The sequence below is a fragment of the Toxotes jaculatrix genome, chromosome 16 (assembly GCF_017976425.1).
Source record: "Toxotes jaculatrix isolate fToxJac2 chromosome 16, fToxJac2.pri, whole genome shotgun sequence".
NCBI classification, from domain to species: domain Eukaryota; kingdom Metazoa; phylum Chordata; class Actinopteri; family Toxotidae; genus Toxotes; species Toxotes jaculatrix.
Window position 1 is genome coordinate 24,437,885 of NC_054409.1, and position 16,143 is coordinate 24,454,027.

General features: G+C 45.3%; 3 protein-coding genes across 3 annotated transcripts; 2 read left to right on the top strand and 1 right to left on the bottom strand.

Annotated features, from left to right (window-relative positions):
• Positions 1-2,449: 2,449 nt before the first annotated feature.
• Positions 2,450-5,283, top strand: crybb1 (crystallin, beta B1). Its single transcript, XM_041058939.1, has 5 exons — positions 2,450-2,572; positions 3,524-3,642; positions 3,803-3,935; positions 4,387-4,529; positions 5,106-5,283. Exons 1-5 carry the CDS (start codon positions 2,450-2,452, stop codon positions 5,281-5,283), a joined length of 696 nt encoding a protein of 231 aa, XP_040914873.1.
• Positions 5,284-6,252: 969 nt separating this feature from the next.
• On the top strand, positions 6,253-13,334 carry acads (acyl-CoA dehydrogenase short chain). The gene is made up of 10 exons (XM_041059300.1): positions 6,253-6,356; positions 8,772-8,932; positions 9,367-9,516; positions 9,627-9,738; positions 9,877-10,028; positions 10,219-10,389; positions 10,970-11,107; positions 11,340-11,435; positions 11,522-11,578; positions 11,675-13,334. The coding sequence occupies exons 1-10, from the start codon at positions 6,329-6,331 to the stop codon at positions 11,825-11,827; spliced, it is 1,218 nt and encodes a 405-aa protein (XP_040915234.1). The 5' UTR covers positions 6,253-6,328; the 3' UTR covers positions 11,828-13,334.
• A 1,354-nt stretch (positions 13,335-14,688) lies between these two features.
• On the bottom strand, positions 14,689-16,143 carry cldn5b (claudin 5b). The gene has a single exon (XM_041059305.1). The coding sequence runs from the start codon at positions 16,015-16,017 to the stop codon at positions 15,370-15,372; it is 648 nt and encodes a 215-aa protein (XP_040915239.1). The 5' UTR covers positions 16,018-16,143; the 3' UTR covers positions 14,689-15,369.

The following is a 16,143-nucleotide window of genomic DNA, read 5'->3' on the forward strand; positions in this document are numbered from 1 at the left end:
TGCACTGCTCTAATTCTGATAAACAATAATAGACCTGAGCTTATCTCTGTGCAGAGGGCAAGTTCTTCTGAAATTCATCATGAGATGACAAAAATTCAGATGAGCCAAATGCTCAGTATTTTAATGTGGCCAGTTTGATCCTGTAATGTCACACAAAGGTGAAATCAACCAAACAAAAATGGCAAACAGCTCCAAGGTGCAATAACTGGCTTAGTTAGCTGTCACGGTCAACACGGTGCCGGGTGAATGACAGAACAGAGGTGGTGAAATGATAGAAGAAGCAGGGAAAGGTCATGGGCTCAGCAAAATCAATATGTAGTAGCAAAAAATTTGGGGAGAAAACACTGAATGCGACTGAATCAGATTCAGTCGCAAACATGGTTCCGAAGGAGAGAAATCTAAAAGAAGAACTGTGAGGAATTAACAGATGAGGAGACAGTTCGTGTGCAGAGGCCTTAAAGGGCCCTGAGACAGAGTCATCTGAAAACTGAAAGGCTTGATTTGATTAATGGGCAAAGTCACAGTGTGCCAAAACATCAATAGGCTTCTTCCATGTGAGAGCAGAAATGTGCACTGTAGATTTAATGTCAGTGTAAGTGGACAAAAGGTCGCAAGGTCAGTAGGTTTCCAAATCAATAGGTGTCGTCCTCCTGAGTGTGCAAAGCAAATTTGATGTTAAATACTCTGCTACTGCTGATACCTGAGCTCTGTTACTATACCAATATAACACTTCACTCTGAGAAATGCAAACCTTTGTTCCATTTAAAGTACAAATCTGATGATGTTCTACATTTTTCCTATTCTCAGTAAATCTCATGAAAAGACCAAAGCTAATAAGGAATGTATCCCAGTAATAAGCTGTGTGTGTCTCAGAGCCTGATCCATGTTCCTGCTCTGAGCCACAGACTCTGCGTCGTTAAAAACACATCAGTGAGCCTTCATCACCACACATACACAAAATACAAGGGCACCAAATTCGGATTGATCCACTGCTGAAAATAGTCCCCCAAACAAATTTGCATATATTTGCGATTTGTGTCCTCTGCAGGAACCAGTGGGTCTGAAGCTGTGAACCACACACACACAGTAGGAAGGTCAAAGGTGCCGAGTGATGAACAAACACATTGATGACAAGAACACCAAAAAAAATCTCATTTAAATTAGGAACCAACATCATCAATCAGATTAAGATTAAAAGATCACTAATGTAACTGGGCTCTCACTCAGAGATTCTCTGAGCTGCAGACACTTTTCAGTCACCACCGAAAACAGCGCTGAGGTTTGATACCCAGCCCAACAGGAAACACACAGATTACACAGCAGGATTAGTTCACACCTAATCTGCACATATCAAACACAATTTAATCCTGCTTCCATCGTGGAAATAACCACAGCTGAGGTGATATAATCCAGACATAATCCGACTGTGATCCCAGAATTATCACCATCATCAGCAACGACCTGCAGTTCACGTCTGAAGACCAAAGAGGAGGGATCCACCACACTTCAGTCTGCTGTTGTAGATTTAGTAAACAGGTGTGTTTATTGCCTATTTTCTGTTATTTTCTTGTTGTGGTTCCTTAAAACCAACGAGTGGCATTGTTCAGATGAAAGAATGATTAAAAATATTGCGTCTTTGTTTTCAGGTCCATAGCTGGAGAATATGTTGTATTTGTGTGGCCCTGTGTAGGTGACAGAGAGGAGGGATTACCTCTTTGTGCCCTCTGGACCTTTGCATTCCTCCTCTCTACATGCAACTATAGCTTACAGCCCCACCAGCCCAACACATGGGAAAAATGCGTTGGTCAGTGGTTTCCTTTGACAGTAAAACGCTTACAGGCAGGCCAGAGGGGCCGGCGGCGTTTCTAGGCTATGCAGTGACCCGGTGGCTTTGGCACAGGCCAACTGTGATGACGAGAGGCTTTCTATTGTGCTGTGAGCCTCTACGTTTGGCCTTTGCCAGAGTATAAAAGCTTGGGTCGAGTGCTGAAGGGACCAGCACGAGCCAGCCTCCCTCACACGGCACAGCAAGCTATACTAACGCAGGTAAGGACACACAGACACAGACATACACACCCAACACCCATCATAGTACAGGGGGACAACCACACATCATCCAGAGCCAGGGCCCACTCCCTGCCCACCACACCCAGGCAAACCACCCTCAGCCTGGGGAAAGACCCAAACAGAAGTCCAGGGCCCAAATGAGCCTCCCACATAAACAGCAGACTTGTGCTTTAGTCCAAATCCCCAAAATACACGTACCTACCACCCCTCCGACAAAGTTCACATCTCGACTAAGGCCACATCGAACCTCCATTTGTACTTCACTTCTCCTTTCCTTTCACTTTCTCCTGTGTGATCCTGTCACTTCCATTTACACCTATATTTCTGTTCATCCCCTTGTCTTTCGCCATCTCTCACCCAGACTCTCCTGAAGCCCCTCACCATGTCTCAGACTGCTAAGTCCGCCTCCAGCCAGGGCACCGATGCCAAGGACAAGGGAGCCCCCGCTCCAGCTGCCACCAGCAAGGCCACCAAGACCGGCGAGCCTGGCATGGGATCCTACAGAGTGAGTCACTGCAGCGTTAGACATCTGCTTTTCTGCACAATATGTATGCTTGGTTTTATTTAAAGGGTCAGTTCACCAAAATTACAATGAAAACTTATCTTATTCTAGCCATGCAGACGGTTTTGATTTTATTTGCTCAGGTTTTGAGACATTCAGTGTGGTTTCTGCTGCCATCCCATTTCTACAGAGCTCAGTGGAGTGACTGAAATAAAAGCTGTCCACTATGGATTATCCTACTGCTGATGACTTTTTTAAATGTGGATGATGTTAGCATAACAAATGATATTAAATCCCACAGTAATGGGTTTGAGGCAGAAGCCAAAGTGGTTAGTCTTTGTGATTTGAGAGAACAGACCCTTTAAATGCGTGTGTGGGTTTTTTTTCCATGCAATTTATTAGTTTCATTCAAATGACTTAATGAAGTGGGTTTAACAGTGGTGAAAGATGTGGAGTTAAGAGTACACAGCTTTATATACTGTTGGTTAGTTTAATGTCTTTATTATAACACTACCAGAATATTTTATCATATTTTTTGTGAGTAAAATCTTAATCTGTAAAGTAACCACTAACTACAGCCAGCAAATAAACGCAGAGGAGTAAAAAGTACAATATTTTCCTCTGAAATGTGTTGAACCAACTGAACACAGCAGCAGGAAAATGAAGGTATTTAGGTAAATGCATTTAACTTTTGTGGTGACACTTGTTCTTGTGGCTGAACTGATGCTGATGTTTACATGGACAGAAAGAACTGGACATATTAACTGAATCTTTGGACAGTCTCAGCCTCTGTAGCAGGAGCTGCTGCTCAGACATAAACACAGTTATATCCCTGGTTTTAAAGATTCATATTTTTACTGTGGGAGATGAAGAGGACACAGCTGGGGACACGTGACGGATCTGATGATTGTTGTTGTGCCTGCTGCTGTAACTTGTGATGTCTCCTCTGTGCAGATCATGCTGTTCGACCAGGAGAACTTCCAGGGCAGGATGATGGAGGTCCAGAATGAGTGTATGAACGTGTGTGACCGTGGCATGGACAGAGTGCGTAGTATCATTGTGGAGTGCGGCCCGTAAGTGCACACACGTTTACACAAACCCGAACAACAGTCAGACAAACTCTTCATGTATATTCTCTCTATTCACTTATATTTCACTGTTAACTCTCCTCTAATCCCTTCCCCCCTCCCTCCTTGTGCCCCCCCTGTGCCCGGCGGCCCCCCCCTTCTCCAGCTTTGTTGCCTTTGAGCAGACTAACTTCCGTGGGGAGATGTTCATCCTGGAGAAGGGAGAGTATCCTCGCTGGGATACCTGGAGCAACTCCTACCGCAGCGACTGCCTCATGTCCCTCAGGCCCATCCGCATGGTACGTTACACAGTGTGTGTACTTCACTGCACTACACTTCTGTCCAAGGACTAATCAAGTAATCAACTCACTGTTTCACCTCTGGAGACAACTTTGCTGCTCTTTGGTTCTTACCTCCAGAGGTGTAAGGTCCTATTTCTTACCTCAGTCTAAAGGGTTTGTCCTCTGTGAGATGGACAAGAAGAAAGTTTGACCTGAAGGTGACCCCAGATAAAGAAATCAAGGAACCACCAAAGTCATTAGGATTCATCATCCTGAGTCTTTACCAAACTCCACTGTAGTTCATCCAGTAGTTGTTGAGAAAACAGATAGACCAACACCTCCACCATCCTTTAGAGCCACAGCACAATTACAAAAATAACACAAAAACAGAAATATAACCAACGAACATGCATTTAATGTGACATGAAGACTAACTCTTAATTTCCCATGCCTCATTTCCTCCCTGCAGGACAGCATGGAGCACAAGATCTGTCTGTATGAGCTCTCCGACTTCAAGGGCAACAAGATGGAGATCCAGGAGGATGATGTGCCCACCCTCTGGGCGCATGGCTTCTGCGACAGAGTGGGCAGCGTGAGGGTGCCAGGAGGAGCGTGAGTAGACACAAATACACACTTTAATAGCTTCAAAATGAATGGGTTCAATAAAGGATCAAGACTCGCAGCGATGCGTTTTTAAGCTATATGACTGTGAGAAACGACTTGTCATTCAGCCGGGGAGCAAACCTGTCTGCTCCTTTTCCATATATAACTAAAGTGTAGGCTCTGTACCGCAAATATTGTTTTAGACATCACTTCAGAGGACGCCGCAGGCCTCTAGAGTTACACTACAATGTAGTTGTTCATAAAAAGCAGTATGACATGTCATCACAAGGCTGAAAGCTGACTGCATGGTGTTTCTTGACAAATGTGTATTTTTAGACAGGATTTTTTTCTTCATATTATTATGACTGAGGTCTCACAGTGAAATACACATCTATTCACTTTGACTGTTCCACCTCGAGCCTTCTCCACGACCACCAGAACTCTTAAAGGACCCCCTAGAACTATCCTGAAGTAATACAGCAGGGGACAGAAGACACAGTATAAACCATGAGTTCAAATACCTGTGGGGAATATTAAAGTGATTCTCAGCGTTAACTCTCCTCCCCCTCTCCATGTCTCTGTCAGGTGGGTGGGTTACCAGTACCCTGGATACAGAGGCTACCAGTACCTGTTTGAGTGCGGTGACTACAGACACTACAACGACTTCTGCGCCTTCCAGCCCCAGATCCAGTCCATGCGTCGTATCAGGGACATGCAGTTCCACCAGAGAGGATGCTTCACCTTCACCTCCGCCAGCAAGTGAATGACACCTGGTGGCCGTCGGGTGCTGCTGTAGCCATGCAGCCCTCTCAGCTTTTTATTTCTCCAATCGCCCCCTTTCTCCAGTCCTTTCCTGAATCTCCACCATCGTCGCTCCATCCCAGAGGAAAGACAGAATGAGAGCAAATACACTGGACAACCTTAACTGACTTTTTATGGTGCTAAAAAATAAACATGTTGTGAAAAACCTGAAACCTCCCTGACTGGATCACCTTTATTCATTCTACAGAAAAACCACTCTTCTTAGATGGTTTGTTATGAACTTAAAGTACCTGACGTTTTTTTTTTTTTTTCAGATCTTCTTAGATCATTAGATCCTCTGGCAGCTCTATCACTATAATTCACCGGTCTAATGTGTGGTCGTTGTACATTCACTATCTGCTATTTTTAAATATCTCTTCACATGACAAATTCATACTTGTGGCATATTTTTTACCTAAACAACCACACAGTAACCTGAAATTAACTGAATGTTCTATATTCAGGTGAAGTACCTGAGTGTCATAGAAAAATATTTAAGAAATGAATAGTTGTACAAACAATAGTAAATGCTCTAAAGACAGGGAGGTTATAAATCACCGTGTTGTAAGTAAACGAATGCCCATCATCAAAAATTGAATTGCGCTCATTTAAAGACTGAATCGAAGAGCACACACCTGTTTTACACCTGCAGAGTTTACGTGACGTCGTGTTAATCTGGGCCACATGCTGCCTTCACGGGTTCTTGAAATCTCCTACATCCATGTTCGGAAGTTTTGTAATCATCTCATGGCTGTTTTTGTGTATTTGGATAGGACGACAAAATGTATTCAATTACAACAGAGCGTAAGCAAATACACTTTAAACCTGAGGCTTGTGTCTGATTTTAATCATTTGAACCTGTTAACATTGAATATCTCACGATACACTGAAGCACAGTTGATTTGTACTGCTATTTCCGAGCGCACGTAAAGGCAGCAGTATGAAGCCTTTACCTCAGTTAAAAGTAGTCAGTGGAGAGTTGTGCATCGAACCGGGAGGAAGGAACCATGGCCGCACTTTTCAAAGCAAGGAAAGGTGGGTACACCCAGAGGACAAAAGGCAGAACAATTCAAGATTATAATAAGAGTCATTACGTGACTGTGGAGGACAATGCTAGCTTCATATTAGCTAGATATGTGCATTGAAAATACCATAGAGCCGTAATTAGCTTAGCGTGCTAGCTAGCTAGTACATGCCATGGGGAAACTAACCTCTCTCGTTATCTTATTGAACTCTATTACTGATAACCAGACAGTAAACATAAAAAACGTGATGTAAGAAGTGACATGAGAACCGCGGCGAAAGCTAAAACGGCGAACATGTATCTGACTGTTAGCTTCGCGGCTAAATGAAGTTAGCCGGCTAGCTGCGAACTTAAACAGTTACAGGTTCAGTGTCGGTGAGGACAGTCGGGTCGGCTGATTGTCAGATACTTTACCAGGTGTGCTTGTTTCTTGGAGGGGTTTTGTAAACTCGCAGACAGACGAAGGTGACTGATGGTGAGGGTGACCTTTTACCTACATAGCACTCAGCTAACCGCTGAGCCGGTGCTGCCTTCACGAACTCAAGCTAGTTTGTGCGAAACTGCAGCGGCAGAGCAAAGAGAACAGGATGGCAAGAAAAGTGCTGCATCCTTCATTATGTTAAAGCTCTGTAACGTTTGTATGTTGTGAATTGTGAAATTAAACAGTATTCTTGACATGTGGCACGAAGTCAGTGCTTAGTAACACCCCCCCCCCCCCTTTAGCCAACTGCTCTGCCAGGGAGTGTAAATATTCTGCTGTGGGGTTGTGTGACACAGGAAGCCCTGCACAGAGAGACGAATGCAGTCCACTGGATGCAAACGTCCTGCAGTCAGTTAGGAAGGACAGTGAAAGTTAACAGAAAAAGGTTAATATTCATCAGAAAAACCTGCTCAAAGCATCACAAGTAGAAACAGAATGGCTGTTATATTATGTGACTGTTTTTTGATCCAGTTACTGTTGTGAAAGTGTGTTAGAAAGTGTGTTAGACTTTTCACACTCTTTTCCTATCCAGACCACGTGGGGCCCAGTCCAGAGGTACATATATCACTATGACAATAACCAGCATCTCAGTTTATGAGTGGTTTCACAGTATTGGTAATTTCAGTGTGTCAGTAAATGCATCCAGTTTTAGCACTTTCCCGGGCGCTCCTTCTTTTCATCGTCCTGACAGCGAATCAAATCTGACTCCATCATAACAAATCAAACCGAACTGTGAACTTTGTGAATCATTATCCCGGAATAACATCATGTGTCACCTCTGGCTCGCCGTGGGCGTCTCTGGAGCTGCAGCTGCGTCTCAGTGTTTGGTCTCATCATCATACCAATTAATCAAAGGATCATATCAGCTGAGAAAAAGAACTGGATTTAATCATAGTTTATACATGCAGCATAAACCGTGTCAGAAAATAATTTTAAAAAGCATGAAAAGGAATTAATGAATAACACAATCTTCTTAAGAGCAAATTCCGTCAGCTGGATTAGGATAATTTAAAATTAATAAACAGAACATTTTCTCCCTTGTATTAACCTGCTGTAGGTAGTGTGTAAGTCTGTGGACAGAAAAATCAAGCGTTAAAGAAGTAAATCATCAGTTGCAGCCCTGAAATGAAGCCTGAAACAGGGACTGCGTGGCCTGTTTCTCTCCTCAGTGTGATTCAGAAACCAGTTGTGGGTATTTTATGAGAAGTGTCAGGCTCACACAAGCTGATCGATGTTAAACAAAGCCTGACAGTTAAGTGAGTGGTTTGTTCACCCACTAAATTGTAGGAAGAATTTACTGTATGTTGACAGCTGAGTGAAGATAAGCACTTGTCATTTTTGTGCAGCCCACTTGAAGTGATGTGTGTCCTTAGAAAATACTGGCCGTGTCTCCTCAGACACCAGAGAGCGAGGAGAAGATTTTAGGCTCCTGTTTTACCCTCCACAACAAAAGATCTTCATTCTTAGGTTTTAGGAGCGAAACCTCAGTTTTCTTTAGGTCTTGCGTGTTTTCGTTGAAGAGATTCTGGGACAACACATGTTAAACATAGATTTTATTGGAACTATGGCACAAAATTGGCCTGTTCAAGTGCGATCTGTCTCTGTCAGAGCTGAAACAGTTTACCATTAATCTACCAGTTTTTTTTCTGTTAATCGTTCAGAACATTGTTCAAACATCAGAAATGTCCTCCCAGTTTCCCACAGTCTGAGGTGGCAGGTTTTCACTGTGATGGTGCAGGAGCAAAGGTCAGAGGATCAAGAAAGTCATTAGGATTCATCCTGTAGGTGAATATGAATGTTTATACCAGGTTTTATGGCAGGTCCTCCGATCATTTTTGAGATATTTCAGTCTGGACCTAAGTGGTGAACTCTTTAACCGACACTGGCATGTCTAAATATCGATGACTCTTTGGAACTGAACCCTCTTCGTTGTCCTCTCCCTCAGCTCTGGGCCTGTGTCTCAGTGGCTGTCGAGGTCTGTCTCAGCTAGCAGAGTTACCCGAGACTCATCAGATACTGAGACAGACCTGCAGAGACTACGCTGACAGGGAACTGACCCCCATCGCTGCCAGACTGGACAAAGAGCATTCGTACCCTGCCAAACAGGTACACACACACACACACACACACACACACAGCTGCACAGCGTCATGCATTAATAGTGCCTCATGAGTTGGATTTAAATTTGATCCCATTTTTATTGCTGCCGTTCTGTGTTTCACAGGCCAAGACAAGAACCATGTACAGGGTTTATGAGGAAAACAGTTTAGAAAACAAGTCCACTTTAAAGCAGCTACACATGATGTTTTTATAATGACAGTGTATGCAGTGTGAAAGGAGTCTGTGGTAGTGATGAACCCACAGAGAATTATCTGCTGACCCTGCAGCGACTCTCGGCTTCACAGAGCTGTACGGGGAGTCTCACCTCTGGTGAACACAGAGGAGCATTTAACAGCTGAAGAGCCTGATATTTCCCTCTGGAACTGCTGGAGACTAAGGTATCAAACACATTAATGCCAATTCTCTCGCTCTTGCTCTAGATTCAGGAGTTGGGGGCGATGGGGGTGATGGCCATGGAGGTACCAGAGGAGCTGGGTGGTGCTGGGATGGACTATCTGGCGTACAGTCTGGCTATGGAGGAAATCAGCCGAGGCTGTGCCAGCACCGGAGTCGTGGTGTCTGTTAACAATGTGAGCGCAGTGTGTCAGCGTAGAACAACGTGCGGTTCCTCACCTTGTGTAGCAGTGTGTTGGTGCAGGTGTGTTAATTCTCGTGGTCTGCTCTCTGGTTCTGTTCTCAGTCTCTCTACATTGGACCAATATTGAAGTTTGGTACAGAAGAACAGAAAAAGCAGTGGATCACACCGTTCACCACCGGAGAGAAGGTGGGCTGTTTCGCCCTCAGTGAGCCAGGTAACTGTGACACCTCACACATACTGTACTGGTGCCTTTAATTCCTTCTTCCAGGTTTGACTCCTTGTTTTTCCAAAACCACCTAACAGAACCTGGTTTAAATCCACACCTGACTGGTTGATTTGATTTAAATTGCAGGTAATGGCAGTGATGCAGGTGCAGCCTCCACGGTAGCGCGTCAGGAGGGAGACGAGTGGGTGCTGAATGGAACCAAAGCCTGGATCACCAACAGCTGGGACGCCTCTGCCACCGTTGTGTTCGCCACCACAGACAAGACGCTCAAACACAAGGCATGACGCGGCACACTTTAACGTTCAGACCAGACATAAAGAGCCCATTGTTCTGTTGAGCAGCACAGCTGTAACACTAGTAACAGCTGTGCTGCTCAATACAGCACAGCTGTAACACTAGTAATCCTTCCTCACCTTTGTGCTTTTTATTTCCTCAAACTGTTTTTTTTTTTGTCTTTGGTATCTGCAGGGTATCAGTGCATTCCTGATCCCCATGCCACACCCGGGGCTTTCTCTGGGGAAGAAGGAAGATAAGTTGGGCATCAGAGCCTCATCCACTGCCAACATCATCCTGGAGGACTGCAGGATACCTCTGGGCAACATGCTGGGTCCTCGTGGTGCAGGATTCAAGATCGCCATGGTATTTTAAAGCGTTTAATTCACTCGTACAGAAACTGTTGGTTCACACTTCAGCCTTTCTCTGCGTACTCGTAAAGGTGTCTCTGAGTAGTTTAGCAGATGGCTCTTCTTCCTTGTTTAACACCTGCAGAAGTAATAAAACAGGTTCTTCAACAGAGAGCACAGCAGTGTGTCAAACTCTAGATTCTGGTCCATGTTTGTGAAAGGTTTGCTGTAGGTAGAGCAGAGGATGAGGCCTGTGTTTGATACTGGTTTATTCAGACCTTTATTTCTGATTTTATCTGTTTAAAACTGTTCATCGTATATTTGTGCATATTTTTCAGTGGAAGTTGAGTTAAAAACAGTATTTGTGTTTAGAAATAGTCTGTTGTTGTATTGATAGAATTAGTTGTGAAAATGTATGTTTATACTGAATTTAGTGCTGATTCCACTTGTCTTTTATTTGGATAGAACATCCGTGTTCTGTTGCAGAGTTTGAAAATGTGACTCTCCTCAGAAAAACACTGTTTTTCTAAGCTTGACTGAAACATCCCTGCAGGATCCATTGGAACAGTAAGTTAACTTCTTTGTCCGTGTCCCAGCAAACCCTGGACAGTGGACGGATCGGTATTGCAGCTCAGGCTCTTGGTATCGCTCAGGCTTCTCTGGACTGTGCTGCAGACTACGCACAGAAACGCACTGCGTTCGGGTCCCCCATCAGCAAGCTGCAGGCCATACAGGTAACACAGCCACACAGGTAACACGGCCACTAATCAGTTATCCAAACTACAGAACCCAAAGGTATTCAGTTCACAATGATATGAAAGAGACAGAACCAGTGAGTCTTCACATTGAGAACCAGCATCTGTTTGGACGTTTACAGCATTTATCAACATCTATGATTCATTTTCTGTCTGACAAACCGCTGACTCATGGCTTCAGCGCTAACTGAGGGGTTTTCACATTGTCTAGTTCAAACTGGCTGACATGGCTATGGCAGTAGAGAGCGCTCGTCTCCTCACCTGGAAGGCGGCGCTCCTTCGAGATTCAAAGAAACCCTTCACCAAGGTACAGAGTCGCCTCTGATTTCATAGGTTTTATGTTCGTACAGTAGAACGTAGAGTAAAATACCCTCCGCTCCTCTTTTCCTGCAGGAAGCAGCCATGGCCAAACTAGCAGCATCTGAAGCTGCCACCTTCTGCTCACATCAGGTAAGAAACCAACAACAAGAGGAAGAAGCTAAAGACACTGAACAAACCCTGCAGACAGACAGCTTTCTCATTCTGTTTATTTGCACTTCAAATCAGGCGATCCAGGTTCTGGGGGGGATGGGTTACGTGGCGGACATGCCGGCTGAGAGGCACTACCGCGACGCTCGCATTACTGAGATCTACGAGGGCACCAGTGAGATCCAGAGACTGGTTATCGCCGGCCAGTTACTGAAGGAATACCAGTCATAGACTCTTCTCACTCCTCAGTGCCTTTGGTGCAGAATGGACATGTAATCCCAGATCTGGAATCAGATAAGTCCACCCAGAGACATCACCTCATCCATAGAGATAAAAAGCCAGTGTGGTCAAACTGAGGAAATAAGCTAAGGTGCAACTTTTTTACTTTTTGACAACAGGCCTTTTCTATCAGGGTTAGACCAGAGACGACACTACAGAACTTCATAGGAGATTCAGGTGATTTTATGTGTCATTACCTCCACTGCCTGAAATTTAAGAATCTGGCTTCTTCTTATCATGTTATTTGTACAGTTGGTGATTTTAGTTGTGATTAATCAACCTGTCAGCAGACAAATCTGACTCATGACTCATCAATAGAAACCGTGGTAATTAAAGATCAAACCTGAGGCTGAGCACTCGTCCCTCCACTTATCAAAATAACACAAGTTCTTCCTTTAACATGAGGAAGTAGATAAATATTTAAACAAAGGAGAACAAGTTAGAGACTAACTGAACACAATGTGAGTTATTGAACAAGGGACTCGTTGGTTGTGGGACATGAGGAATCTGGGCTGTTTACCAAAATGGAACTGGCTCTGAGGTCCCAGCAGCAGAGGCTGCTCACAGAGGCAGGAAGTGACGGAGGTACTTCCTCTCTGCGTCATAACTCAGTCAAATGTGAACACACAGCCCTGATGCATGTATCTTTAGATTTGCTGTGACTTGTTGTACATCTCGAGGATCGTTATTTGTGAAGTGAGTTGTGATAAACATCCGTAAAATTAGAAATCACAGAATGAAGACACGTATATGCTGCTATATCTGCAGAACGTGCCTGAGAATCATCTGCTTTCCTTCAGTATGACAGAGATTCAGTGACAGTTTTCTGTATGTCCATGGGCCCACTGCAGACAGGAGCTGCTAACAGCTGATGCAGCGGAGGTTTAATGGTGTCAGAAATATAAACAAATATAGGATTAAAATAAAAACAAAAACAACAAGGTTCAAGTTGCAGCCCACAGTTAAAGTGTCTGAGGATAATTTGGATCATGCCTCAGTCCCCGGTCAGGTCTCAGGTCCTCAGAAGGACCTGCGAGGACCTCTGCTGACCTCAGCAGCAACATGAACTGACCCTTTAATAACCACAGCAGGTTCATTTAGTCCTGACACTGTCCCTGAACATGAAGAACCAGCAGAGGGCGCCGCTGTGCCTTGGTGTTGCGTGACCCATTTCTGGTTCAGATTGGTGGATCAGTATAAAAACATCACAGGGACACTCTCCTGTCTCAGGATGAAAGCAGAGCTGACACTTAAATAATGAAGCGTTTTATTCCTGTTGAACATTCAGGACGGTCACAGCAGCGTAGAGTTCAATTCCACTGTAAGAGGCTGTGAAATGAGTTTTATCTGCTTTGTTGTAGCTGATCTCACAGACCTTGTGCCTCATGTACATATATTATTGTAATTTATTGTGTGCAGATGAAAATAAAAACACAATCGCAGTACTGTGTAGAAGCCACGGAGCAGTGATGGATTATTATTTCAACATTACTAACAAACCCAGTGTGGTGGAGGGTCTCTCCCAGTCACAGACTGGTTCACCATCCATCCCAGTATGGAGTCACTTCTCCTTCCACCTCAGAGGAGCTCTCCTCCTCACAGAGGTGGACAGTTCATGATCAGACTTCCATCTTGGACGCAGTGAATTCTGGATCAGGCTGCAGAAGGACGCTCTCCCAGGTGGACAGGTCAGGTCTGTGTGTCCTGAGTGACAGTTTCCTTGTTGGGAGATGGCTGTTGTCAGGGTCCTGGTCCCAGAGTTGGTGCTGGGATGTGGATCAGGTGGTGTAGTTGTCCTCTTACTGGGAATCTCCCTCACTGTGAAATTACGTCTGTGTCCCTGAAATCCCAGTGACTCACCACCCACTTAGTGTGTGTGTGCGCGCCGCTGTGTTTGTTCCTGATTGTGTTTGTGTGCGTCTGTGCACGCTCTTCTTTTTGTTTGTCCACGTGAGGGCACTGATTGCTCCGCTGGCCCAGATCTAGGCCAAGCTTCCTGACGCTGGAGTTGCACCCTGCTGATGGAGCTGATCCTGATGATAGTCTGCTGAGTGCATTGTTCAGACCGGCCTCCACTGCTCCTGCGCAGCTCGTTTACTGCTCCGTCAGGGTGTGTGAGCGAGAGTTTGTTTCCTTCATTTCACATGCAAACCAGTGAACATGTATGATCATTGCATTATGTCCCCAGCGCCATGAGAACCCAGTACTGATGAACTTTGCCCTCGTTACAGAGGCGTGAATTAAACGTGGGAATCCATCTGACTGAGAAAGGATCTCTGTGTTTCATAATTGAAGACAACCTAATAAGAGTCATGTTTAATTTGCTGAATTAAAGTGTGAGCGCAGTCTGTTGCAGAAGTGACATAATAAAACTTTAGAAATCTAAAATCACGGCCCACACTATAGGAAACAGGTCGCTCCAGTATTTAACCTGAAAACTGAGGATTAGAATCTGTTTCCTTCCTCAAACTGACGGATTTTTGATTCTAATATTGTTTTAGATACAAGTCAGCGTATTTATTCAGCCGGCAGTAACCCTTTTTACCATGTCATGCTCAGAATGCTCACATGTTCAATTTCAAATTTGCAGAAAAACAAACCTTTAATCCCAGGTTTTCTGAGGGCCCTCCCCATGTGGGGCCCCTGGGTGCCCTGGTTCCTGTGTTCCCCTCCCTACTGCCCTGTGCTTACATGCCAGCAGGCCTGTAGTGAACACTGAAAGTGGTGATTGCAGGTCAACTACATGCACGTGTGTTTAAGTTCCACCTTTAAAAGAATCCACACATCAGGTTATAAATAACAAAGACAGACAGTTAAAGTCTTTTTTTTATTATTATTTAAAAAAAAAAGTTTCTATCAAAAGACTAGAAATCGTGACACTGATTTGCAAACACTGTACATGTATTCAAATGCAAATTCCCTCCTTTGATCAGGACATGAGTGCACATTGGCCTGACAGGCTTCACTGCCTGCTGCATGTTCACTGTGGGAACCGATCACAGAAGCACAATCAGTCCACCGGGAGAAAAAACAACAACTAATTTACAAAGCAGCTCTGCAGCTATTCAGCTGAGGCTCAGCACCCGACCCAACCCACACAATGACATGATTACAACAGCTGTGACAACAAATTTCAGCCTCTCATCTTTTAACTGCTTTTCTGTGTGAACCAGTGAATTTGTTAATAACCAGGCTCCTCAGACTTTATGTGCTTTGGACTTGTAATGCATTAAAAACAGGTCAGAGCCCATTAGGAGAGAAAAACTTCTGCTACCTGAAAAAAAGAAAAAGAAAAAAATCAGTTCATGCTTAGAAGAACAGTCAGAGCCACAATGTGCGTCTAACGCCTGATGAGCACCGCTGCACTGGACCAAAGTCTGTGAGCAGGCACAGCTTCCTCTGAACATCAGGTCAGACTTTAACAGCAGAAATGTTGGACATGTCTCAGCTCTGCTCCAAAACAGATGTCCCCCAATGGAAAACTGGATCTCCGTTTATACATAATGCTTCTTGTCAAAGTCCCCGTTGGCTGTGATCGTCTTGGTGGGCGCGTATTTGATGGGATACGCGCCTCTCACCACCTGAGAGAAGGAGCAACACAGCAGGGTCCCGCCGAGCAGCAGCAGCGCGGTGGCCGCCCAGCCGATGTAGATCGCCGCCCCGATCTCCCGCTTCTTGGACGGAGGCACCTGCGGGTCGTGGAAGTCCACGATGATGTTGTTGGCCATCCAGCAGAGCGGGACCAGCACGAACAGACCGCTGATGATGTAGATGACGCCTCCGGCGTTCACCACTCTCGCCTTCACCGTCTCATCCTTGATGCAGTTGGTGCACTGCGCCCCGGCGACCGTCACCGTCAGGGCGACGATCCCCAGCACGGCGGAGATGATGGTCAGGGCTCGTGCCGTCTGCAGGTCCCGCGACAGGGCCAGGACCGAGTCGTGGACTTTGCACTGCATCTGCCCGGTGCTCTGCACCACGCAGGACATCCACAGACCGTCCCAGATGGTCTGAGCCACCACGATGTTGGAGTCGATGAAAGCGGTCACCTTCCAGGTCGGCAGCCCGCAGGCGACCATCACCAGCAGGGAGCCCGTGAGGCACAGCGCCAAGCCGAGGAACTCCAAACAGGCAGCGAGCATGGCTCTGAGTGAGCGGCCTGATACTCCTGATGTGAGACGTGGACTTGAAGGCTTTTCTCGGTTCCTCCTCAGCTGTCGCGTCTCGGCGCCTCTGGTTACTGAGTCTTTGCGCCCGGAGTCTTTTCA